Here is a 27,498-nt window from a genome sequence, read left to right on the forward strand (position 1 = left end):
ATTATTTTAAAAAGTTAGAAAAGTATGAGGCCAGTTTAAAGCAAAGACTAAACTGAAGGGAAAAAGAAATAACTGAAGGCCACAGTGTATGTTCCTACAGATCTTCAGGACTCTCACTCATTTTATAAACAGGCCAAAAGTGTTAATTTCTACATTACACATCTACCTCCCAGAAAAGTCAACTCACATTAAATCCTGGCAAAAATAAATAAATAAAATTGGAAAAATCTTTCTCACATTTTCTTTATCCTATTGTGCAAGGATACACAAATTTGTGAATTCCCTGAACTTCATAGTACAATATCTTTGAAATTACTTTTCATTGTTAAGGAAGAGTGCAAATGATTAAATAAGAGCAGGTTAACTGGAGAATAATGAAAATCATTTTCATCAAGGGAAATAAGAAATTATTTATGAAAGCCTGAAATTATACTTATTCTTTCTTTTTTACTTGAAACTTGCTCACACAATTCTCTCTAAATTAATCTTATTCAGTTCCATATCAATCAAATTGTCAAAAAAAAAAAATCACTTTATAGAACTAGAAAAAAACAACAAAATTTATCTGTAGAACAAAAAGTCAAGAATATCAAGGGAATTAGTAAAAAAGAAAAAAAATTCAAAGGAAGGTGGCTTAGCTGTACCAGACCTAAAGCTCTTTTATAAAGTAACAGTCATCAAAACCATTTGGTACAGGCTAAGAAATAGAATGGTAAATCAGAAAATAGATTAGGTATACAAGATACAAGTCAACAACTTATCTACCACTTGATAAATCCAAAGACTCTGGCTTCTGAGATAAGAACTCAGTATTTGACAAAAAAATCACTGAGAAAACCAGAAAATAGTAAGGCAGAAACCAGCATAGATTGTATCTCATACCCTATACCAACAAATGGTCGAAATGAATTCATGATTTAGACATAAAAAGTGATATTATAAGCAAATTAGGAGAGCAAGGGATAGTTTGTTACATTTTTTGAGAAGGGAGGAATTTGAGATCAAAGAAGAACCATAGAACATTATGAAATGCAAAATGGATAATTTTGATTGCAATAAATTAAAGTTTTTATATAAACAAAATTAATGCAGCCAAGTTTAGAAGGGAAGCAGAAATCTGGGGAACAAATTTTTATAGCCAGTGTTTCTGATAAAGTCCTCATTTCGAAAATGCATAGAGAACGGAGTCAAATTTAAAAAGACACAATTTCTCCAATTGATAAATGATCAAAAGATATGAAGAGAAAAAAATTAAATTAAAATCATCTATAATCATATGAAAATATGCTCTAAATCACTATTGATTAGAGAAATGAAAATTAAAACAGCTCTGAGGTAATTCCTCACACCTCCCAAATTGGCTAAGATGATAAATACTGGAGGGACTTTGGAAAATTAGGACATTAGCACATCGTTGGTGAAATTGTGAAGTAATCCAACCATTCTGGAGAACAATTTGGAACTATGCCCAAAGGGCTATAAAACTGTGCAGACTCTTTGATCCACCAGTGTCACTACTGGGTCTGTATCACAAAGATCATAAAAGAACGGGGAAAGACCCACATGTGCAAAAATGTTTATAGCAGCTCTTTTTGTAGTGGCAAGGGGCAATTGGAAAATGAGTAGATATCCTCAATTGGGGAATGGTTGAATAAGTTATGATATATGAATGTAATGGAATATTATTGTTCTGTAAAAATGAGCAGGCTGGAAAGACTTACATAAACTGAAGCTGAGTGAGGTGATCAGAATCAGTAGAACATTGTACAGAGTGAGAGCGAGGCTATGCAATGATGTAAATGATAAACTTAGCTCTTCTCAGCAATGCAGTGATCTAAGAATTTCAATAGACTTGGATAGAAAATGCCATCCACATTCAGAGAGATAACTATGGAGAATAAACGCAAACCAGAGTAATATTTTAAATGTATTTTCATATTATTCATATTGTGAAAGAAAAAGCACAACAAAAGGGAAAAACCACAAGAAAAAAGTAACACTCCCCTCTCACCCCCCAATGGCGGAAATGAATGCACATCTATAATATGTATAACAAATTGCTTCCTACCTTGGGGAGAATGGATGGGAGGGAGGGAGGAAGGGAGAAAAAATTCTGAAACTTAAAATCCTATAAAAACAAATGTTGAAAACTATCTTTTTATGTAACTGAAATTTTTTAAAATGTGTGAGAAAAATAAGAAAAAAATAAAAAAATTTGCTTATAATAGAATAGATTATGGTCAAGTAAACTGAAAAAGCATATATAATACAGAAATATAAAAATAACATATTTCTACAATATCTTATAAAACTCCGAAATTTTTAAAATTCTTGATAATGAGATACTACATTTAAAAATACTTAACTTCTTTTAAAGGAAAAAAAAGCTACATAAATTCAAGGTGGTATGCAATTGTTCCATCTGTGTCTTTAGTACAATAAAACTTAGCTTAACTCTCCAGTTGTACAAAAGAGCTATCAAAGCAAATGAGCTAGACTGTATCAGGGAGATGCTATGGTTCTAGTGTTGCCATCACTTTCCACTGGAGAAATAAGCCATATGGCATGGATTAGTTAAAAATTCGATGATCAGTACCTAAATGATGAGCTATATCATGTCTACTATTTCATATACAGAAATATTTCTCATTGAAACACTTCCAAATGTTCAAGTCATAATTAGACAATACAGCAAGTGCTCCAATATCCTAACGCAATTTGGTTATAATAAATAGTTTATGCCCAATTATTTTCTCTGAATTTCCCATTTCTTTTGTAGGTTTCTAAACTGTGGATTTGGATGTTTAATTTTCTGTGATATGAGTGTTTGGAGGAAGTAACTATTAGCAATATTTTCAAATGCTACAAAGAAAAATGGCTATTGACACAAAAGGAACCATAATTATCTTATGTACTCCATACACTTATATACTAAATTAAATTAAAAGAAAAATTTTTATTACTTTAGAACTGATTGCATATCTATGACAATGTAAATACAGAAATTCTGTAGTGGCATGACTTTGTGGTATTTTTATCTGCAAGGAATTTAAATTCAACTATTGTGAAAGGTCTTTTTTCCAAAGATAATCCAAAGTTCTGACACAAGTTCATAAGTAAACGGTTTAATGATTTTTCCTTACTCTCCATTTGTGCCCCAAAGAAAAACTACTACATAATTTGGCACAAATTGACATGACTAGCAGTCTTTGCTCAACAGAGGCTTAGAACCAGAATAGTAAAAGGTTTGTAAGGCCAAAGACTGAGGTGCGTGAATACTTGGCAGGTTTCAAGATTCCTAATGCAGCTGTGTACCCACATTATGCATGGCTCAAAGCAAAGTTATGATTTTTATTCTCATTCAATTGAAATATAATATAAAGGAGAAAAAAAAAGACATTGGAGAAAAGTCTTGCCAGAAATGACACCTGAAATATTCCTTTATTCAAAAAATTTCTAGTATCTAGCACACTATCTCTCACAGAGCACTAAGTAATCATTTTACTATCTTAACTGCATTACTAATTTTTTGGTAAGCACAGGAGGCTTTAGAAACAAATTTCTATACTGGCCAAGAAATTATTTCCATGAAGAATGTATAAAAACAAGTCAATAAATTTATTGGAAATGTGAGGTATTTTAAATGATCCATCAGATCAATAACATTATTTTATCTTTTTTTTTTTAAATTTTATGTCAAGAACTTAAATTTCTTCCCCAAAAGTTTTAATAGAATGTAGTTGATGGTTTCTTTAAATTTTTTATTATTTTTACTTGTAATACATTAATTTAGATTCTACTAAATGAACAAATTCTAAATTTAGATTTACACACACACACACACACACACACACACACACACACACACATATACACACACAGAGAAATGAGAGAGGTAGTCTCCAAATTGCAAATAAGGAACATCCCATAAATTTGTCTGTAAATCATTTGTTATTAACTTGGAATACGTTTTCCTTTAATTTCCTAGTTAGCCCACAAAAACATAATATTGCTTAAGTATATGGTATTATTAAAACTACTCAACTACCATGTTTAATAATGTTTTTATGTAATGTGTCCCAGGTTATAACTTAAGATACTGTACCCCCATCCTTACCTTTTTTAAATAAAGTTCCTATCTGGAGGATTACTAAATCATTGCTTGTATCTCTAGCAAGGAGGGGCTGGGATGAAGAAGAGAAGCTAGAAAGAGGGTCAAAGCTCTAGCTTTTAACCTGGGGTCCACAAACATATATATGTATATCTGATAACTGTATTTTTCATTACAACTGGTTTCCTTAGAGATGGCTAAGTTGTGTTAGATAGAATGCAGGCCTTGAGTCAGTAACACCTGAGTTCAAATCTAGCTTCAAATATTTACTAGATATATGACCCTGGACAAATCATTTAATCTTTGCTTTCCTCAGTTCCCTCAATTATAAAATTATTATTTTCTAGTAACTACCTTGCAGGTATGAGAATGTAGTTGTAAAATGCCTCTAAAATGCATAATGCTTGTCACATTCTAGGTTCTATATAAATGTTTATTCCCTTTACCTTAGTCTTTGCCTTCTAACCCTATTAAAATTTTTTTTTCAGGGACTCATTACACTGGGGTATATAAATACAATATAGCATATTACTGTGTTGTTCAAAGAAGCACGAGATGAATTATATTAACAGATAGAAACTAAATAAACACAACAGAAAAACAATACATGCTATGACTACAAAACAAATTGAAAGAACAGCAAAATTAATGAAAATGAGTATTATAAAACTTTAAAGATCAAGCTTAGCTCCAAAGAATAAATTAGAGATGATACCCTTTCCTGATCTTTTGGAGAGGAAGACCTCCATAGGTTTGGAACATTGCAATGTGTTGAGTGATTATGATAAACTTATTTTTTACTAAGGAATAGCCTTCTGGGAGGGGGCAGGTTTGAAATAAAGAAGGAAATGTAAGTGATACAAAAACAAAAGATATCAATAAAAACATGAAGGTGTTATATGTCTAGGATGGAAGATTTAAATCTCGAAGGAATCCAAGAAACCATCTAGTCTAAATTACTCATTTGTAAAATTAATAAACTGGATTTGCTATGTCACACCAGTAGTAAGGAGTAGCAGCCCACATATGAATTCAGGTCCTCTAAACTCCAATTCTTTTAATAAAATGATTTTGAGGATCTTTTCCAATTTTAGTTCTCTACTCAATGCTAAATTCTTCCCAAATCCTTTATGCTACTTATTTCCAGTGTTGCTGATTTTGAGTCTTCTCCTTTGTTATATGTTTTTAGTGTAGTTCTGTTGTTTTTAAACAAACACTAAACTATGCATATTAATTCAGGTATTGAAGGAGGTCTGGGAGGGAAATAAAGAGATGGGATTTGGTCTGGTGGCAGCAATAGAAGCAAAGAATAGAAGTTAAGTATTAGTTTGGATGGTAATTCATAGAATCTGCAAATAGGAATATTAATAAAATCTCCATGTATAGGAATCCATTTTCCACTTTGACACAAACCTGGAAATCTTTCACAAGAAGGACAAATATCTTTGCTAAGAACATCTCTATGTTATATGGATTGCTTGATTTAATAATAAAATCATCAAAACACATTTTTATTATATCTTCAAGGAACCTTCACAATTTTGACATGTATACAACATACTTTGTTGGAAGATGATCTTTAAAATAGCATCTTGCTTTTCAACATAACTTTTCAACAACTTTTTTTATAGCCAACAAATAAGCACAGTGAAATTTTTGTATTTTTGAGTTACTGGTCAATATAAAGATGTAATCTGCTGCATGACGCCATTTTTGAAAGCTTTGCTATTTGCTTCATCCAAGCTGTTATTGATTCATGGATAGCTTATTTTTGATAAGAATTTTACAGAGCTAGGAAAATACTCAGATGGATCAACAGATATACTCTCTTGACCACAATTTTTGGGTAATAATAAAGTCAATTAGTTTTTCTGAAGACTTTAGTATCTTCCCCTCTTCAGACACCTTAGGATTCGATCCTTTAATACCCTCAAAACCATATCATTTCCAGTACATCTTACATAAATACTCTGTTTAGTCCAGGTGTTCTTACTATCTTTATTTTCTCTAGTGCTTTTTTACTTCCTTATGTAGCAATGACATTGAAGATTAGAATTAAGAGTTCAAATGTGATGACTCCACTGTCACTACTGGAGAAACAAGTTTGTTAATATAATTTTTTTTACATCTATCACTTCCATTTTCTGTCTATTTCCATATTTCTTTGAATGCTTTTAGTATGATCTAGATTAGGTCTCTTAACAAACTGTCTACAAATCCTGTTTAACCATCCACCACTACTTACTGTTCTGAGATGATACTGTTCAAAATTTGTTAAAAATCTAAAACATCTATGGTTAGATAGTACAAAGATAGCTAATTAATATGAAAATGATCCATATAAATGTAATCAGTAATTTTCTATTTTCAAATACAATTAATTTTATTCTTGTAATGATGTTTATTTAGCATTTGCCAGCAATTTCCAAATTTCTTTTTGAAGTATCATGATTAATTTGTTGATCTTTGATCTCATATTTCTTTATAGCCTATAAATCTTTGGTCTATCTTACTTCTTATTCCAGAACCGAGTTTTCCAACATATTTTTCAATGATCTCCCTGTGTTCATTTTGGCATTTAAGTCAATAAGTATTAAAAACTTATATTGGTTTAAGGGTGTTAACTGAGTGCTTGGCGAATCTGTCTACTTCTCAACTTTGCAGTAAATATCTTTAGTTTACCCTAAAATGAGAATGTCAATACTGATGTGTTCTCATTCTTCAGTAGTATATTAATTTATTGATCTTTGATCTCATATTCAGAATATCAAGAACTAAAATTGTTACAAGTCATTTAAAAAATAATTGATACTTAGCACCATTTGCCTCTTCTCCCACCACTTTTGTCACCATCATTGAGAAGCAGAAAGAAGTTATACAAGATTAATAATTACTATATATTTTTCTTTTGTTTCAGCCTACTGAAATCAGGCTAACAAATGTTAAATGCCCACAATGTTAAAAGCACTGAGAATACAAAGGAAAAAATTAAGCAGTCAGTCCTTGTTTTGAAGAAACTGTGCATGATTGTCCTGGTCAAATAATTCATCACTATGTGAGTAGCCTACTGCTGCTGAGCCTCTCTGTAATAGCTTCACTCACTGATGCTTAAAAAGCAGACACCATCTATTGTAAAACTATACCTGAACCTCCACTGTCATAATCTTTGAGAACCCAGGATTATTTCTGGGCACTAGCTTCTCCCCAATCCATTCCAGACCATAAGGGTAATGTTTTCTCTTATCTCTGTCTCTTGGAATCTCTACTTTCCTCTAAGATTCAGCTCAAGTGCCAATTTCTGTTTGAGGTCTTTCCTGGTCATTGCAGCAGCTAATGCCTTTCTCTTCAATGTTACCTTGTTAATTTGTCTCATGGACTCTTGCACTGAATAGAATGTTTGGCATAAAAATCAGTGCATGTCGACTGATATAACACTTCATTAAATTTGGATGTCTCTTTGAAAGTATTTATTTATGTATTGTCTATACCAGTATGACTTTCTTTGTATGCCTAGAACTTAATACAGTGATTAGCAAAGTATAAGGGCTTTGCTGAGTAATTGATAACAACCAAATAAGGGCAGGTCTGTAATTAAGTGATCCTAGAACTTGCCATAAGATTTAGTTTTTAAAAGATTTCTTACCAAAAGTTAAAGTTCCTTAAATTCAGGTTTCAACTACTATTGAATGATAATGACTTTGGTTAACAACTTATTCATAAAATCAAAGGCTAACTGTTTTGGAGAAAAGAAGGGAATACATACCATTTTTTTCTGCAAATGCAATGGCATCTTCTTTAGTACTGAAGGTTAGAACCAGATTTGAGAGAGGATCTGCCCTGTTAAAAAATAATATTTGTGTTTAGTTATCTGGTGTTTAATATGCCAACATTTTTAGTCAGATTATTGTGCACATATATGTCTGGATTTTTAAAGCATTTTCCTGCTAAAACACAAAGGGCTATAAAGGAAAACAGGAAGAAGAAAGCTGAGATATGAGGCTTCTTTTTATCCTCATCACCCAGACAGAGAACCCTGCAGAGATATAACAACAAAACTGTGGCCATCTTAATTCCATCATTACTATAAAGCATAGAGAAACTGCCAAGATATGATGAACATGGCTTGTGTTCCAACTTCTGAAGAAATCACTCCTACTGTCAGAGACATTTAGAACAATGAGGCTCCAGGACCTAATGGCATACCTGCTGAGTTTTTCAAGGAGGAATGGAGGTAATGTTTAAGCATCTAGGCTTTTCTTCCTTTCCAAAACATGAAATGCTGAAGAAATGCCACAAGATTTCAAAAATGTGACTGCCATTGTATCCCTTAATGAAAGCTGATGGTAGCAAACAGGAACTCTATGGACTGGATTCTTCCTGAAAAACTCTCAACTATAACAAAATCATATACTCCCCCAAATCACACTATTTTCCTTGCTTTCTTCAAGTCTTGGATCAAATCCTACATTCTGCAAATCTTTCCTAGTCCCTCTCAATCTTAGTACCTCCCAATGAAATTACTTTAATTTACTATGTAAATATCTTGTATGTAACTAGTGGGTTGCAGGTGACTACTTGAAAACGGGTTGTTTGTATCTTTCTTTGTGAATCTTTCGAACATCCTGTCTAATAAATGCTTGATGACTTGATTATTTGATCTTTGCTACTTTAAGTCAGATAAGGGAAGAATATATAAAATCTGAAGTCCTAAGGAACTCGCTATTATGAAACAACTTTTGAGAAAGAAGGGATTTGAAATAATAGCCTAAGTCAGTGGTCCTCAAACTTTTTAAATAGGGGGCCAGTTCACTGTGCCTCAGACTGTTGGAGGGCCGGACTATAGTAAAAACAAAAGCTCACACTGTCTCCATCCCTCAGCCCAATTGCCATAACCAGGCCTGCCGCATCTGGCCTAGTTTGAGAACCCCTGGCCTAAGTAATTCATTTTTATAGGTGAGGAAAAAGTGGCTCAGAATGGCAAAGCAATCTTCTCAAGATCATAAAATAATTAAGTAAACTCGTATAAAGTTATTATTATGTGCCAGGCACTAGAGATACAAAGACAAATTGTTAACAAATTAATTGTCTCCAAATTGATTCTCTTATTCCATTAAATTCCTCTAGGAATTGACATTCTATCAGAAAAGAAAACATATATGGATATAATTATATAAAGTATATATGGAACGAATATAAGGGATATGAGGAATGGAAGGGTCACTAAAAGCTAGAGAAAAAAAAAAATCTCCATTTAGGCCCTTAAACCAGAATCTAAAGCTATTGATTTTCATATTATTCTTTATAGCATAATGACCACACTACATATAAACCATCTAAAACCAGTGTCAATGTACATACAATCTATAAAATTACTTGTGATTGATGGAGTGTATTCAGTTGATGAATGAACAAACAGCAGTGAAAGAGCACTAAGCTAGGAATTAGGAGATCTAAATTCAAATTCCTTGGAAAGTGAGGGGAAGGGAGAGGGGTATGTGTGCTATGTGAATAGGGAAGGTAGTAGTACCTCTATCTTTCAGATAAAGAGATCTGGAAAATTAAATAATAACATATTAGTAAAATATTTTTAACATACAAAAAAGAATATTAGAATCTTAGAGCTGGAAGAGACATTAGAGATTATTTAGCTCCATTGTCTTTTTATAGATAGAGAAACTAAGGCTCATATGTTAACTGAATAAGAACACAATGCTAGTTTGTGGCAAAAGTAGTGATTCAAATCTCTTGGCTGTCAACTCAATGTATTTTTTTGTTTTGTTTTGATTTTTTTTTCTTTCTGTGATACCATAATGTTTCCTTTTAAAACTGTTTCCACACATTAGTTCATTAAGTGACTTGACCAAAGGTCATAAGTAATTAGCTCATGTCCCTCGATTCCTAGCCCTATATACAACATATAGTCTCTCATATATCCACTGATTCATTTCCACCAGGAAATCAAATAGACTCTATCTGTACTACATTTCTATTCCTAATAAAAAAGTTTGATTATTTAAACTGAATTGTTAGTTGTCTTCCTAGGGTAGACAAAAGAGAGGAGGAGAAAGTAGTAAGGGTTTAGTAAATGATTATTGAAATTACAATAATAAAATTTGAGTCTTACAAAATGACATATTCTAGTTGTGATGATTCACTTGTTCCCAAAACTAAGTTATGATTTTCTTTAAAAAAAATTAGTACCAAGGCAGCTAGGTGGAGCAACTCTGGTTAGAGCACCAGCCCTGAAGTCAGGAGGACCTGAGTTCAAATCTGCTCTCAGACACTTAACAATTCCTAGCTGTGTAACCCTAGGCAAGTCACTTAATTCCAATTGCTTCAGCAAAAACATAGTAACTTTTCAATTTCTAGACAAGGGCAAATACTTTAAAAATATAATAAAGTACATTTAGAGGTGAAAATACAGACACTATTCACTATTTTATCACTAATAAATATCTGGATTTCACATCTGATACAACTTTCAGTCAGAGATCTCATGATTCCTCACACAGAGGCAGAGATATAATTTAAGTTTATTAAAAGAATAGCAACAACAAAAACCAAATCAAAGTGTCAACACAAACTGCCTTTTTAAACTACAAATTTCAAGTGATATATCCAAAAGATAAATTCCTTATAAGATGTTTAAATTATAAGACATTAATGTTGATATCTTTAAAAGCTAAGAAAGTCAACTAGACTAGTTTCTACTTTTCAAAGATTAGTTTAATTTAACTCAAGCTACTAATGACAATTCTACATAACCGAAATGGTTCTAACTTGTAAACTAATTCTCTAGTCATTCCAAGAGGATCAATTAACCTATAAGTGCATTTTTAAACCTAATTTTTTGTTTTTAAAGTTTTTAATTAACAGGCACTTAAAAAATTAATCTGTCCATACTATTACTTCCCACACCTTTAAGGAGTAATTAAAAAAAAAAAAAAAAAAAAAAACCTGACATAGTTGCAAAGATTAGCAAAATAATTTCCTACATTAACTATCCCCATAAATGTTCCATATCATTATGTCTTTTGAGTTCATCTATTCTAGGAGGGAGGGAGCAAATGTTTCATCTTCATTCTTTTATTCATTCTTTTGGACTTGTTTACTATTACACTGATGAAAGTTCTAATATCTTTTGATGTTTTCCTGCTCATTTCTCTCTGCCAAAGTTCCTAGAGGTTTTCTGTTCCTCTGAATCTGCTCATTTCATAATTTCTTATGACACAATAATATTCTATTACATTAACATTGTGGTATAAATTCTTTATCTTAGCCATTCCCCAATAGGAAACAGTTTCAATCTTCAATTTTTTGCTGAAAATAGCTGCTAAAATGGTAATACATATATATCCCTTTGTTCTTTCTTTTATTTCTATGTGATATAGACTTAGTAGTGTTTTAGTCAGGTCAAAGGGCATAGTTTAGTGTGTGTATATGTATATATATAGTGTCAAATCTTTAAATGCATTCATAATGTATACAGACTAACAAATGAAGACTAGAATTAAATTAAATTGACATTTAATTTCTCAAGACTCTCAATAAAATATAGACCTAAATCATGACTACATTATCATAAAAGCTAAAAACAATCTTTTTTTAAAAAATATTATTTCAATATTTTCAATAATATTATAAACATCAATGAATGCTCTTTTCAAGTTTGTGGGCACACATATCTATATGTCTATATGTATACACTCATCAGAGAAAGCAGAAAAAGGCAATAAATATGGTGATAAGTACGTAAACATTTAATTCAATTCAGTTCCACTAAATGTGGGTTAGCTATGTACATGGAACCATGACAAATATAGAGAATATAGAAACGCAAATTGAAGTGTTTGTCCTCAACAAACTTACAACTTTAAAACAATATTAAGAGATGAATTCATAGAAACTACAACAACATAACTTTTAAACTGCTATTCACTCAAGTTTTCAAAGTGACATTTATTTTGTATAATATCTGCACTCTAATTTTTCTATAAATTTCTCAATTAGTAAATCCTACTGCAAATAACTAATTGGTGGCACAGAGTACAATAAAATCTAGGCTGCAAGGAATGAGAAAAATATTCTTGTTCATCCCTGCCAATAAGCCCAACTGGTGCCACAGTCTTTTCCACCTGTTCTATTACTGGAATTCTCCAGGGAACTTAAATGCCTCACTAGATAAGTAGAGAAGATGGTAAACTTCCAAACTTCCCTCTAAGTTATTCTAGTATGTAGTCCTCTCTACACATAGATGTTCAAGAAAAGCTGGCAAGATGATTATGAAAGGCTCAGTGAGTTATCAATAATTATCAAAAAGGTCTTGCAACCTAGCTATCTTTTTGAAAATGGATTTGGAGATTCATCATATGCTATAAACTCCCAAAATCTTTACCTTAAAAAATGAAAGTAAGATTATCCTTTTAACTTCAATTTTTTTTTTTAAAGAAACATTTTCCCAGAAATAACTACCACTAAGGAAGTCAAACTTGAATTAATGATAGCTGTACTATATAAGATTCTAAAACAAATCCATAAAATACTTAATCTCATTAAGGTTCGGTTTGAATCCAAAAAATCATATGCACTCTATTTGCTAGATTGCTTACTACAACCTGGATAACCTTTACAGGATTAATGTGAAAATCAAATGAAGTATTTGTAAAGCTGTTAGCATAATGTCTGATACATAGGAGGAACTTATTAAATTGATAGTTTTCACCTCTATATGTGTTATATAACAAACATGACCAATGAAATGGCAGGGTAAAGAAAAAAGTTACAGTATGATGAGTCCAATCTTCTGGCAAAGAGAGAGAGAAAAAGAGAGAAGAGGAGAGAGGAAAAGAGAGAGGAAGAGATGAAAAGAAAGAGAGACAGAGAAAGAGACAGAGAGAGAGACAGACAGAGACAAACAGTGACAGTCAGTGAGTGAATGAGTGAGTAGGAGTTTGGCTATTTTCAGGCTTACTAATGACATCTGCTTTGTTGATCCAATAAGGAGTTAGGATAAATCATACTATGTGGAAAGTTAGGTGCTATAAGAATTAGCAATAGCTAAATCAGTGTGTACTTCTGCTTAAATTAGATGACCTTCTATTTCCAAGGATGACACAGAGGGCAAGTTAGTTGCCAGAAACTGAATGAGAGATGAGTTATTCTCTAAATATAAAATCTTACATTTGGTTTTCAAAGTCCTTAACAAACTGGCCCCCTCCTACCATTCTAGTCTTCCCTCACCTTATTCCTTTTCACATACTCTATGGCTGTTTAACACTCCCTTTCCTGTTCTTCTCAAAAAATACTTCATACCTCAACTCCTGTCATTTCTCCTCTGTTCTAAATTCTCTCCCTTTTCATTTCTGTCTCTTTGGTTCCTCTAGGTACCAGCTAAAAAAACATCTTTTGCAAGAAACCTTTACCAAATTCCCCTTGATATTAGTGCTTTTTCTCTAAGATTATTTCTAATTTCTCCAATATATATTTTGTTTGAATGTAATTATGTGTCATCTCTCCCAGGACTGTGCATTCCTAAACTGCTGGAGTTGTTTGGGGATGTCTCTGTGTATGTCCCCAGTGGTTTGTACATAGTAGGGATTAAATAAATGATTGTCAAATAAAGGAAAAACAAAGTAAGAAAATTAAATATATAAGCGATATAAAGATATGAAATACTAAAAATTAATGCAGAAACTATAACAATTTTTGCCAAAAAGGCCCACTGGTTCAATATTCACCATATGCCTAGAGAAGAAAAGCCACCAGTGATCATTTTAAATGCCTAGGCTTCCATGAAAACTAAAATCTTAAATAAGGCAATGATGCAAAAAAGTAATGATCAACTTAGTATAGCCATAATAACCCAAGGTGGTTTAAAAAAAAAAAAAAAGACACCTATTAGGGGAAAGGGAAACATGTAAGAAAAAACAAATTTCACTGGTATAGAAACTCCTGGTAAGATAACACCTACAAAGCTCTACAACTGATTATCAAGATTTAAGTGATTTGTTCAGGTCACAAGCAGGACTAGAATCCAGTTTTGATTCAGAAACAATTTTCTATCTACTATGTAACACATTAACATGTATTTCAAAAACACAAGAAATTTCAAGGGACTCAAAATTTAGGTTATAGTTGATTTTTTTTCCTTTTTCTTTAAAAATAACCCTGGAAGTTTAAAATAATTAGAATGTAATCAAATCAAGGGTATTTTGTGATTCTAATACCTATAGATGTTTCATCATCACATCCAAAAGAAAATTATTTTACTTTTAAGCTTCTAACCTCTAAAAATAAGGGACAAATTTTAGTCTCAAGAGAAAAGATGGGGGAAAGAGGTCAGGAAGGTTTATGTGAGTGACATATTGCATATGCTGGCAAACATATTCAAATAAGTTGACTTTTGCCAAACTTTTTTTTTTTCTTGTTAATATTTTTATTATAAGGGAATGAGAGGCGTGTATCTTTGGAAATAAAATTTAAAAATAAAGGACAGATATTAAGAAAAACTTCCAAATACATGTAAAAATATTAAATCTCAATGTAGAAAGAACTGATGGAAATCAATGATTTATTTACATATCCCAAAAAGAGCTATAGAAACTATGTTTAAAGAGAAGGCTGGAACATTTATTTTTACAACCTGAACATTATAACACTTAAACCTAGTTATAGGCATTGGTATAATATGACTCATTTCATCACATAAACAAAGCTCCTAAGTAATACTTATTTCCTCTTGTTTGCACACTAGTGTATATACTGCACAGCATTATCTCACATAAGTCTCACAACAACCCTATGAAGTAAACAGGGTTGGTATTATCCTGATTTTATTGATGTGAAAATCAAAGCTCAAAAAGACTGACTTGTTCAAGTTTCCACAGTTGGCAGAATCAGTGAGGCACAGTGGTTATGAATACAAGTTCTGGCGTCTGGAAGTGCTGGGTTCACATCCCATTCTCTAAAATACTAGATGCATAACCATGGATAAGCCTTAAACTCCTTTGAAACTGTTTCCACAAATGTAAAATGGAGACATGCCCAAAGAATCTAATTTATGGGACTGTTTTACGGTAATATATAGAAATGCTTGCCATATTTCAAAGACCTTTATAAATACTGATCATTGGTAGCTGTAATAAACTGAATTGGAACCCAAAATCTTGATCTTCTGATTCCAGGCCAATTTAGGAACTACAAAAAAAAAAATCTACCTTCTGAAATGGTATTTTCTGTTTTGATCATCTATTAATTATTGATTGGTGTGAATAATTCCTGTGAAGAAGGGACCCTCCTTCCTTAATATCAACTATAGCAACTGAAAATTTAAATGCCATGTGGCAAAGTAAGCAAGCCCTAGAATCTCCTAGATTCTAGAAGTATCCTAGAAGTATCAGCACCTCCACCCCAGACCACCAGTTTTCCTTCTAGCTCAAGCTGAAAGCCATTATATAAAGAAATAATCCTTAGGAAGACAAAATCTGGCAACTGCTTTTATGAGTATGCATATGCCCCATATGCAGAAAATTTTCATCATTAAAATACTTGGGAGACTGTTAAATAGGTTAGGATCAAGGAAAATGACATTAAAGAAGATGCATTAAAGAAGAGTGCTGTGGCACTCCAAGATGAAAATTCCATTAGAATGTGAGTTCCTTGAGAGCAGAATATCTCTGCTTTTCTACTTTAACTTGGCAGAGTATTTTGCAAGTAGTTATCATTTAATAATTTTTTAAAATTTACTTATGATGTTTGACTTTGAAAACATTTAAACTGTTCCTAATCAAAAGGGTAGAGATTTGCCACAACTAAGACTATGCAATAGAATATGGCACTTATTCTTAAGTCAATAACCATGGATGCCTTGCAAAAAATGTTTTGACCAATGACAATATAGTGAGATAAACTTACATGCATATGGCTTCCTAATGATTTCTTTGAAAAAGAACACTAATTTTGGTGTCTAAGTTCTAATATGTTTGATATGTTTGTCAGTCACATCAATCTATGAAATTAAAATTCAGACCTCCTCCTAGTTTGCTACTGAAGAGTCTACATAGGGTATAACTGAGGCACTGATCACTGGCCTTCATGACAAATTTCTACTGTCAGACTTATTACTTAACTAGGAGTACTTGAGTCATATAGACTTGGTCCTCAGAGCTGAAATAGGCCGTAGGGACAAAGGAGTATAATCCTGTCATTTTAAGGATGAAGATGCTGAGAGGCCCAAACCAGCTAAATGAGGAGTCCCAGTTTAGAGCAGAAGAGCCAGGCCAGACCAGGAACTCCCTGTTTCTTCACATGATTCTATTTGTCCTTAGATGAGGGAGAACCAGGGACAGATAGACGGAGGGAGAAGCAGAGGAATAGGGAAAAAAGGGGCAGGCATAGTGTGTAAACACTTGAAAGATTTTATGCAATGGAAAAGATGTGCATGTGTGGATATTGTGTACACATACATATACATGTATACCCATACCCCCACACACAGATGCATGTTTGTGTATCTTTGTCTCTGTCCGTGTAGTTAAGAACTCCCCATCACCAACATTTGGCAACTCTGTGGGTGTGGGAACGGGTACAGTGCCAGGTGCAGCACGGACAACAGCATTCCTCTTTCCCCACACCCCAAAACAATTCCTTTGACTGACACTAAATAACCAATAATAACAGATTAGCATTCTCTGTTTCCTTATTGTACAGAGTTTTAGCTTAATAATGCCTATATCTATGGAAAATTTCATGAAAAGTCAAGTATTGAAAATTTCATGAAAAGTCAGGTGTTGAAAAAATCCAGATTTTCAAAAGTTTATGTACAAAAGTTATAGAAATAAATATACAAATATAAATGTTTTCCAAAACTACTTTGTAAATCTTATTAATACAGAATTCCATGTTTTATTCATAGTATCTATGTCTTAAATGCTATTTTGTCATGTCATTAAACTTTATGGTTGGTGGCAGATATAGTAAATAAAGGAGCTACTTTGTTCAAATAATATTTTCAAAAATTCTTTGATGCTTTATTTCTGAATTTTAAAAACACTGAACAGAAGTGATATAATTAAACCTGTGAGCTAATTTTTTTCCTTTTACTATCAGGGAAAATGAGAGTAATGAAACCTCTATCAAACTTAAGATTTATTAAAGCACCATTTTTATAACTATTGTACTGTACTGAGTTACCCCTAATTCTTCTAAATAATTCCCTTTTGTATAAAGTTTCTATGTAATTTAAAAGGGGTGTGTGTATGTGTGATTAAGTACAAATTTCCATATTTGTTTTTTTTTAAAGGCAGATCTATTTTGAAGCTCATGAAAGTACTTCAAAACCCAAACAGGAATTTCTAGACTGAGTCATGTTTTAAATAATATAATTATATAAGCTTTTGTTTAAGAATAGGAAATCCAAAATAGTCTACCTAAATTCAAACTGTATTCTTTTATGAAATGTTAGGCTCAAATAAAATACTACCTATCAAAATATATTGCATATGGTAAATTCTTAATAAATATTTGATGATTGTTGAAACGTATTAATGTATACAAACCCAAAGTCCCTAAAATAGTTTTAACACTGAAGCTAGTTAGAAATGGAAAGCCACAGTAATATTAACATGCAGATGCTCAAATTAAAATTTCTGTTTTTTCTTAAAGATTCAGATATTTTGGGGCAGCTAGGTGGCGCAGTGGATAGAGCACCAGCCTTGAATTCAGGAGGGCCCGAGTTCAAATCTGATCTCAGACACTTAACACTTCCTGGCTGTGTGACCCTGGGCAAGTCACTTAACCCCAGCAGGGGGGGGGGGGGGGGGAGATTCAGATATTTCTAGTATGCGATTTTAAAACCTATACATTATATAGTAGATTTATTCTGAAGAATGTGCCAAAGTACTATATATGTGATGATAAAATCTAATCTGACTAATTATAGAAAGCGATATTCAAATTTAATGTCAGCCATTTTAAACAGGCATTTAATCCAATGATAGATAGGAAAAGATAAGTAACATGCCTTATTAAAATCAGAAAGTTAATTTGGATTGATAACATAATTCTGCTAGAATTGAGTGGCACAAAATGTCTTAAGAATTCCCCATAACAACATTAATGGCAAGGCTTATTTGACTGTCCTAAACTGAGACATCATTAGTATTGACATTTACTGAACTTGATTTCATATCACTAGGAGTAAAGTCATTTACTTTGGACACATTTTATGACTACTATGTTTATATAAATTCCAATGACTGGCAAACTCTCCTAAGTAAGTTAGAGCACTAATGTCTAAATCTACCTGACTACTTCCCTCTAAGCTTTACAAAGAAATTTCATTGTGACAATACTAAGAAGAAAAGAATAACTTCCAGCTCATAAATCTAGAGCTAGAAGGTATAAAATTAGTAACATCTCTCTTAATTACCAAAGTGTAACTTTTAAGTACAACGCCATTTGGGTAACCATTACTCAGTAATCACTGTATACACAGAATTGTGCTGGTCCAGATTTACATAATAGGATGAAAGGCATCAATGTAATTTCCACATTTTATGTTTCTTCAGGCAGAATGCCTATACTAACTTGCCTTCATATGCACTGTCAAAACATAGCATCATCGCACATGAAACAACCCGAAAATTTAAAGTGTTCAAAGTAAAACAAACAAAAAACTGCACAGAAGTAAAAGTGAAGTCCAAATTAAACCAACAAACAGCACTCACGTTGATGCCCAACCCATCAAAGGGTTTTCCCATCGCTCTCTAGTATCAAACTCCATCTTCCATTTCTTTGTGTTGTTTACTCCTGATTGCATGTTATTGCGAGTAGGAACAAAAATCTGAACTTTTCTAGTTTTGATATGTTCCTCTGGAACACCAGTCAATGTAGTGATATCCTAAAAAAAAAAAAAAAAAATGACAGTTTCAGATAGATTGCATACTCACAAATGTGCTTTTAGAGTTCCCTTTCTTTACACTAATCTATTCATACTTCTTTAATAGACTAGTTTTTATATTTTTCTGGTTATTTAATATTTCAGATGTCAAAACTTAAATCCAACAAATCTCTACAATGATGATAGGGTCATTCTGATATTCTGAGACATTTCCTTTTATTCTCACCATACTGTCTATTTTACTGGCAAAAATGAAATAAAAATCCTGTTGAGGTAATAATTGCTAAATTAATCAACACAATACCTTACCAACTTACAACAAAGCAGCAATATTGATAATTTTTGGAGTATCTTCTTGTAACAAGACTTTCTCTTCAGGTCTTAGGAGAAAATGATAACAAGGATTCTCCAGCTTGGAGATAATCAAAACATTAACTAAACTTTAAATAGGAAAATATACAATAGCAACAAAACTCTATAATCAGTGTTTGACTATGGAGAACAAGCCTTTTTTTTTTTTTTTTTTTTTTTACAAGGAGGATCAAAACCATTTAAAAAATAAAAACTAATTAAAACTTAATATGATATATTTATATATGTTGACATGTTCTAAGAGAAGGATGATTCGGACCTAATCTATCCTCCAAAGCTAAGGGGATGAAATTACCTAATTTTTCCAGCTCTATGTGGACCATATATATCTTCTTCCCCACTCCCCTTACATCTCTGGTCAATAACAAAATGTTAATCTGGTGAATATCCAGAGACATGGGCAATCTGCATTAAGTACATTTAACAAGTCTAAGCAATACTTATATATCATACAATAACTGGATAAACATATTTAATAAAACATTTCAGCATTTCTGTCCCTATCTAGTAATGATAAAACATTTTAATCTATTAAAAAAAAAAAAGAAAAAAATTAGCACTGCTTCCAAATTATTTCCAGAAATGAAATGTCTTAATTCACATTTTACTTAATAAAGTAAGCTTTGGACAACTATTTAAGATGACAAGGGGGGAAGTGTGCTAAACCTGAAATACCTGTCATATAATTATAAATTAAAGATTATGCTTTCATTTGTAAATAATAAGCTTACGTATAGAACTATGTTCTTGAACTCTTATAAGTAATGTATACTTTTTTATAAAAACAATCCCAGTAAATGTTTGGGCCCAATGAGTAAAAACTAACAAAACTTTTTTATTTTTTTAAAATTTTAAGTAAAAGTGGTTGTTTATGATTAACATATATCTATATATCTAGTAATGCGAAAAATTGAAATACTACTAGTATTCAAAGCTACAATATATATGGGGAAAAGACTAATGGGTACTTCTGAATATACTAGTCTAATATATTCACAAGATTAAAAAGCAATACACTTTAAAGTTTTTTTATTTTAGTTGGCAATAATTGTTATGCTAAACATAATACTTTTCCACCTGCACCAATAATGAGGTGTGGTTTTTCTGTCACAGCTTGTCTGTTTACAGAAACTATCAAAATGATACACATATATTTACACAAATACGCAATCCAAGCATGTGCCTACATTATAAAAAAGAAAAGCAAACAACAGTTGAATAGTATCTGAAATGAAAGTGAAGATGTAGAATTGTCTCATACTGTAATAATAGAAAAACCAAGGTTAAGACTCAGAAAGCTAAAACGTAAAAACTATTACTCCCATCAACCGATGAACAAATTGTAGAAATAACAAGCAGAGCAGGAATTTTTAATCTATGAGGATTAACTCCCAAGAAAATCAATTCTAGATATCACAAATTTAGATGCTGAATTTATTTTTAGAAAGAGAACTTCTCTATATTATTTATTGTAAGTACAAAAATTTATAAAATGAGCATATTTAACATTAAGTTGGTTTTCCCCTTGATTTGTGATAAATTATATTTCAACATGAATTTTTATGAAAACCTCCTGAAATTAATAAAATTGCTTACAGTTTCAATTAAATAGTAAATAGCTACACAATGTTGCTAATATCTTCATATTTTTGACTTTTAACTGCTAATGTTTCCATGCCTTCTGGGAATATGGCAATTATTTATTGATATCTTCCCCAATTTAAAGTTGGCACTTGAACAGACAATTCTCAGGACAATGCATTTCTGGATTTTGAAGCCCAAGTTGTCCTGACATAGAATCACTGTTTTTGCTTGCAGTAGACATGTAAGGTACTGTAGCATAGCTGAGCTGTTGCCAAAGATAGAGAATAAAAAAGCTTGGCATCTATCACATACTTGACACCTAAAGGGCACAGAAGCTCTAAAATTCCTATTCCCTGTAGGCGTACTCTTAGTCTAGACAAACTGATTTCTCACACTTTTAAAATGCATTACAACACTCTATTGTGATCATTTCATCCACACAGCTTCAGCTAGTGACAGAAGAACCTGTCCTTTAAGCGACATTTCAATGGGCTAAAGCTCTCGCTCCAAGATGCCATTAAAACAATATAATACTTGAAAAGAACTATGCTGCACAAAGTTGAACCCTGTACTCTGTCCTCAATGCTTTGCTTTGAGTCCAAGTTCTCAAATGAGCTACCTGTGATCCAATTTTCAAGAACAAAATGTATGAAAGAGATTTTAGATTATAAGCATGACTGATTTTTTTTGGTAAGTTATGCTTTTTGCTTTTGCATTAAAAATCAATTTAAAAGTTGAGGAATCACCTGTTAATAATGATTTATTGGGTTTTGGAAAAAACCTAGTTGAGTAAAAATACCTTTAATTCAATAAGGATTTAAAATATCCATTTGAATGCCACTGGAAACTTGGCTCTATATTAAATAAATTAATAAAGTTTCTTCAAACTTCACCTAAAAAGGTTGAGCTAATTTCCTCTATAAACTAAACAGCCATTTTTTTTTTACCCAACATAGTAGAAAATGGTAATCTATGTAATTATAACAAATAATGACATTATCCTACCAAAGTAAAAAAAAAAACTACAATTTTTTTAAAAATCCCTTTTCTAAATAATTAAAATGTGAATGATGTATATGACTCACTTAGGTTACTGAAGATGATGGAAATTTATGAATAAGATAAACTTCCAAAAATAAAATAAGATATTCTACTCTACAGATATAGACCATAGAGGAAAACCCAATTGTAACTTATGAATTCAAGGTCACCAGAATCTAGATTTGGCTATGAGAGGATGCACATCATTCTTCAGCAACAGAGTTCACACTTACAGAATCATTTCTACCTTATATTTAAAAATTCTCAAAATAGGAGCTGTTTTGCTTTCCATTTTTCCCTCCTAAATAGCAAATAATTCATCAAATAGAAAAAAACTAAGAAAATAATAAGAAATGATGTGCTGATTGCAAGCAAATCACATTTTTCTTCCAAATCATGGGACCAATGTCTTTTTTTACTCTCATTAAATACTAGCTTTTCATAAAAACTATATGATTCGGTTATCAACTATTCAGACCATTTATCTTGTGTGAATTCAACTTTTTTTTTAAACAAAGGAAGCAGTGAACAAGCAATGGGAAGTTGGTGTCAAAATGCAGAAAAACCTCCCAGCAAGCTTCTTGCAACCACCCAGGATTTAGAGTCTTGCTGGCTGCTCTCTTTTCAATACCAGAATTTCACACATTTCAATGACCATTATGACTTCAAAGAATCAAATTTTCATCATTGTCCGTCATCTGCCGGTTGATTTGTATAAAGGGGTTCTTCTGCATGCACTCCAAACAAAGGGCTCCCAACTTTCGTGGCGATATATCAAGTTTAAAAGTTCTGTTTGTGACAGTTGTGTCTGTGGTAAATTAGGGTAACACTGAAGGAGTGCAGCTGCTCCACAGGAACCTCCCTTTTGGCATCATTTCACTTAAATAAAAACTGAATAATTAGCTTCTGCCTTTATTAAACCACAAAAATGCCACTGGCCTTAGTAATTACTTCCGGTTGCCCCACCCACTTAACCTTAACAGTTTACATTTGTCATAAAAGAGAAATAAATAGAAGTTTTTGCACTTGAAATGAATTTAATACAGACCTCTCAGAGTACTCTCCAAAGCCATAATTTTTACCAGGCTTTTGGTAATAAGTTGAAATTGCATGAAAAAAATTTTTTGGGAAAATATAATTATCATTATACATAATCAACATTATACATTATAAAATTAAACACAACTACAACATATAGGAATTTGATTAGTTAGGATGAAATTATAAGATATTAGTTACAAAACATTATCTTTGAATTTATATTGTTAGAGTTAATAAACTTGATTTTTCCTTTTTAAAAGTCATGACAGTAGATAAACCATTTAAATAGTATTTTAAGGATTACAAAGAAATTTTTACATCATGCATTTAACATCATGACAACTCTATGAGATAGGTAGTATTAATGTTCCCATTTTACAGATATAGAAACTGACATTTAGAGAAATTAAATGTCTTGTGTAGGATTGCACACCTATTAAATATCTAAGGCAGGATTCAAACATAGATATTCTGGACTCCCAAGTCCAAAATTCTATTTACTGTGCCACCAGGCTGCATCCTCATCACTATGATTCTGAAAAACAAGTTCTTAGGAAATGAAAGGTGAACATAATTTTCATGGCTCAATATAGAAATTTAGGAATTCATTAGGTAAATGATTATAAAAAATTCACATGAATTTTAGAGTTGTAAGGTGGCAGGTGGCACAGAGGACTAGACTCAGGAAGATTCATCTTGCTGAGTTCAAATCTGGTTTTAAATACTTGATAGCTGAGTGATCCTAGACAAGTAACTTAATCCTATTTGGCTCAGTTTCCTCATCTATAAAATACGCTAAAAAAGGAAATAGCAAACCATTCCAATATCTGTGGCAAGAAAATCCCAAAAGGGGTCAGAGTCAGAAATAACCAATAATAATAATACCACATAAACGTGTTTCTTTCTTTTGAAGAGCCCAAAGCATCTTACAATTATCACAGATCATGGTATTCTAGAGCAAACAAATATAAAATTAGTCTGGGATGCGTCAAGAGGACCAGTTATTTAAGTGACTCCCTGAATATAAGAGGCAGACCAACACGTGTATCCTTGTGTCATAGATTCAGACCTAAAAAGATCCTTGGAGGGAAAGTACATTTCCCTGGGACTCACAAAGATTAAGTGACCATCCCAGAGTCATACAAATAGTAGTAAAGCTGCGATTTTAGCAGACATCATCTGTTTGCAAAATTCAAAGATATCTCTGTGACAACTATGGATAGTAATTATCTTAGTCAAATTTTCCAAAGCCGAATCCAATTCTTCCTTTGCAACAACAACAACAACAACAACAACAACAACAAAAATTCGGTTCTGCACATATATATTGTACCTAGGATATACTATATAACATTTAATATGTATGGGAATGCCTGCCATCTAGGGGAAGGGGTGGAGGAAAGGAGGGGAAAAATTCGGAACAGAAGGGAGTACAAGGGATAATGTAAAAAATTATCTATGCACATGTACTATCCAAAAATGTTATAATTATAAAATTATTTTTAAAAATTAAAAAAAAAAGTTTTCCAAAGCTATGGAAATGGGATAAAATTCCTAAGATGCCAAAATACAAATAAGCAATTTTGAGGTTAATTTGAAAATGAAAAACTAAAGTACTCTACTTATAAGTTCTATTATATCAAAATTAATTTGGTTATCAAAACTTTTCCTTTATTATGAAATTCTTCAATTTAGAAAAAACATTGATAAAGGATATTCCAGATAGCTACTGTTTAACCACACAATGGATCTTCAATACTTTTATATTTAGGGAGATGAAAAAGGAAATTTAAGGAAAAATTTCCCTGTTCTATATTAAAACATTTTGGTCAAATTCTTTTTAGTTCCTTGTGAACAGAAATGTTATATGGTAAGCACTCAACAAATTTTCATTAAATGAACCTCCCTGTTCACTAATCCAAGGCATCTGAGTGGTATATTTAAGAACCTCTGTTATAATTTTGGTCACACATAAAAGTTTAAAATGAAGAGTACTTTTTTGGTAAACAGAGAGGTAAGGAACCGGGCAGAATGAGGTATATAGTCAGTTGTTTAGACTGTCTATTTAACTATTTGTTGCATGGAAGGGTTTGATTCCAAAATAAGTTAAATGTGTATATGTGTGTGTGAGAAAGTGAGAGAGAGACAGACAGAAAATATATCCATATAACCCATATATGGATATAAATATGTCCATAAGACAAAAGCAAAAATAAAAACTAATGATATATTTTTAATTAAGAAAAAAAAAAAAACTATGACATTCAAAAGGGAAAGAAGGTAATTATCATAATGAAAATTATATTTTTTGAAATCCCTATATTATTATGATCAATTGTTTTTTCACTACTAAATATTTTCAATCTCATACTAAAAAGCATTTTGATGGCAAGTTATATGATCTGGAGATATCACATATCACGTAAGTGAACCAAGTAGTGCTCCACTGTTTACTCATTTGATCCTTCCATTTCCAATAACTATTATCCTATGTCTTCTGCTAAACTTCTTGAAAAGGCCTCCATCTTTTCTCATTCTCTCCTTAATCCTTTCCAATCTGGCTTTTGATCTTATCATTCTACCAAAAACTGCTCTCTCAAAGGAATTCCTAGTTGTCAAAACCAATGGCCTCTTCTCAAACCTTTTGAGTCAAACCTCTTTTTCTGTAACATTTGACATCACTGATTACTCACTCCTCAATACTGTATTCTCTCTGGATTTTAATATTGATATTACTTTATTGTCTATGATGTCTTTTAATAAAATGTGGCTTCCCTGTTTTTTTCTTTTAGAGATTAAAATTTTTGCTTTGTACCACCCTGCCTTTTTTTCACTTCCACTGAATTACAGTAAGATTCTATCTCAGCCTCCCTACCTTAAGTTTCTTGTACGCAATATATTTCTGGATTCTGGTTTCTAATCCAGTCTGCTATCCACTTCCATTTTATTGATGAATCCCATTCATATTCATAACTATTTTTACTAACTGTACATTTTCCTCCATCCTACTTTCTTCTATTCATTCCTCTTTTTTTCTTCATCCTTTCCCTTCTCTAAAGTTTGTTTTGCTTCTCACCAATGCCTTCCTTTTTCTGCCCTAGTTTTTATTCTTGTCTTCTCCTCTCTCTCTTCTCTCCCATGTACTCCTCTTCTTCTCCTATTTTCCTGTTGGGTAAGACAGATTTCTATGCCCAAATGAGTGCTTTTCCCTCTTTGAATGAATTTAGATGAGAATAAAGTTCAAGAGTTTGCTTTCCTATCCTACCATTTTTTCCTCCATTATAAAAGACTCTTTCTAGAATGGTTTTTTTTTTTTAAAATAGTTTTTATTTACCAGATATATGCATGGGTAATTTTACAACATTGACAAATGCCAAACTTTTTGTTCTAATTTTTCCCCTCCTTCCCCCCCCCCCCAATGGCAGATTGAACGATACATGTTAAATATGTTAAAGTATAAATTAAATACAATATATGTATACATGTCCAAACAGTTGTTTTGCTGTATAAAAAGAATCGGACTTTGAAATAGTGTATAATTAGCCTGTGAAGGAAATCCAAAATGCAGGCTGACAAAGGTAGAGGGATTAGGAATTCTATGTAGTGGTTCATAATCATCTTCTAGAGTTCTTTCACTGGGTGTAGCTGGTTCAGTTCATTACTGCTCTATTGGAACTGATTTGGTTCATCTCATTGTTGAAAATGGCCATATCCGGCAGCTCTTTTTGTTGTAGCTAGAAACTGGAAGATGAATGGATGTCCATCAATTGGAGAATGGTTGGGTAAATTATGGTATATGAAGGTTATGGAATATTATTGCTCTGTAAGAAATGACCAGCAGGAGGAATACAGAGAGGCTTGGAGCATCAACTGATGCTGAGTGAAATGAACAGAACCAGAAGATCGCTGTACACTTCAATGCTGTATGAAGAGGTATTCTGATGGAAGTGGATATCTTCAACATAAAGAAGATCCAACTCACTTCCAGTTGATCAATGATGGACAGAAATAACTACACCCAGAGAAGGAACACTGGGAAGTGAATGTAAATTGTTAGCACTACTGTCTATCTACCCAGGTTACTTATACCTTCGGAATCTAATACTTAATGTGCAACAAGAAAATGGTACTTACACACATATATTGTATCTAGGTTATATTGTAACACATATAAAATGTATGGGATTACCTGTCATTGGGGGGAGGGAGTGGAGGGAGGGAGGGATAGTTTGGAAAAATGAATACAAGGAATAATGTTATTAAAAAAAAAGATAATTGTATAGATATGTTTACATATATTGAATAATAGCATATATTGGATTGCTTACTATCTAGGAGAGAGGATGGGGGAGGAGGGGAAAATTTGGAACACAAGGCTATACAACTGTCAATGTTAAAAAATAATGCATGCATATTTTTTGAAAATAAAAAGTTTTAATAAAAAAAAAAA

At 32.1% G+C, this 27,498-nt stretch overlaps 1 protein-coding gene across 1 annotated transcript in view; it reads right to left on the reverse strand.

Moving 5' to 3' along the window:
• Nucleotides 1-27,498, reverse strand: part of NDUFS4 (NADH:ubiquinone oxidoreductase subunit S4) — a 124,896-nt gene that overhangs the window by 14,771 nt on the left and 82,627 nt on the right. Inside the window, exons 4-5 of the mRNA XM_074282536.1 lie at nt 18,838-19,010; nt 7,875-7,948 (exon numbers count right to left, since the gene is read on the reverse strand). Coding sequence (XP_074138637.1) covers nt 7,875-7,948; nt 18,838-19,010 — 247 coding nt within the window. The remainder of the gene's footprint in view (nt 1-7,874; nt 7,949-18,837; nt 19,011-27,498) is intronic.

The sequence above is a fragment of the Sminthopsis crassicaudata genome, chromosome 1 (genome assembly GCF_048593235.1).
Source record: "Sminthopsis crassicaudata isolate SCR6 chromosome 1, ASM4859323v1, whole genome shotgun sequence".
Lineage (NCBI taxonomy): Eukaryota > Metazoa > Chordata > Mammalia > Dasyuromorphia > Dasyuridae > Sminthopsis > Sminthopsis crassicaudata.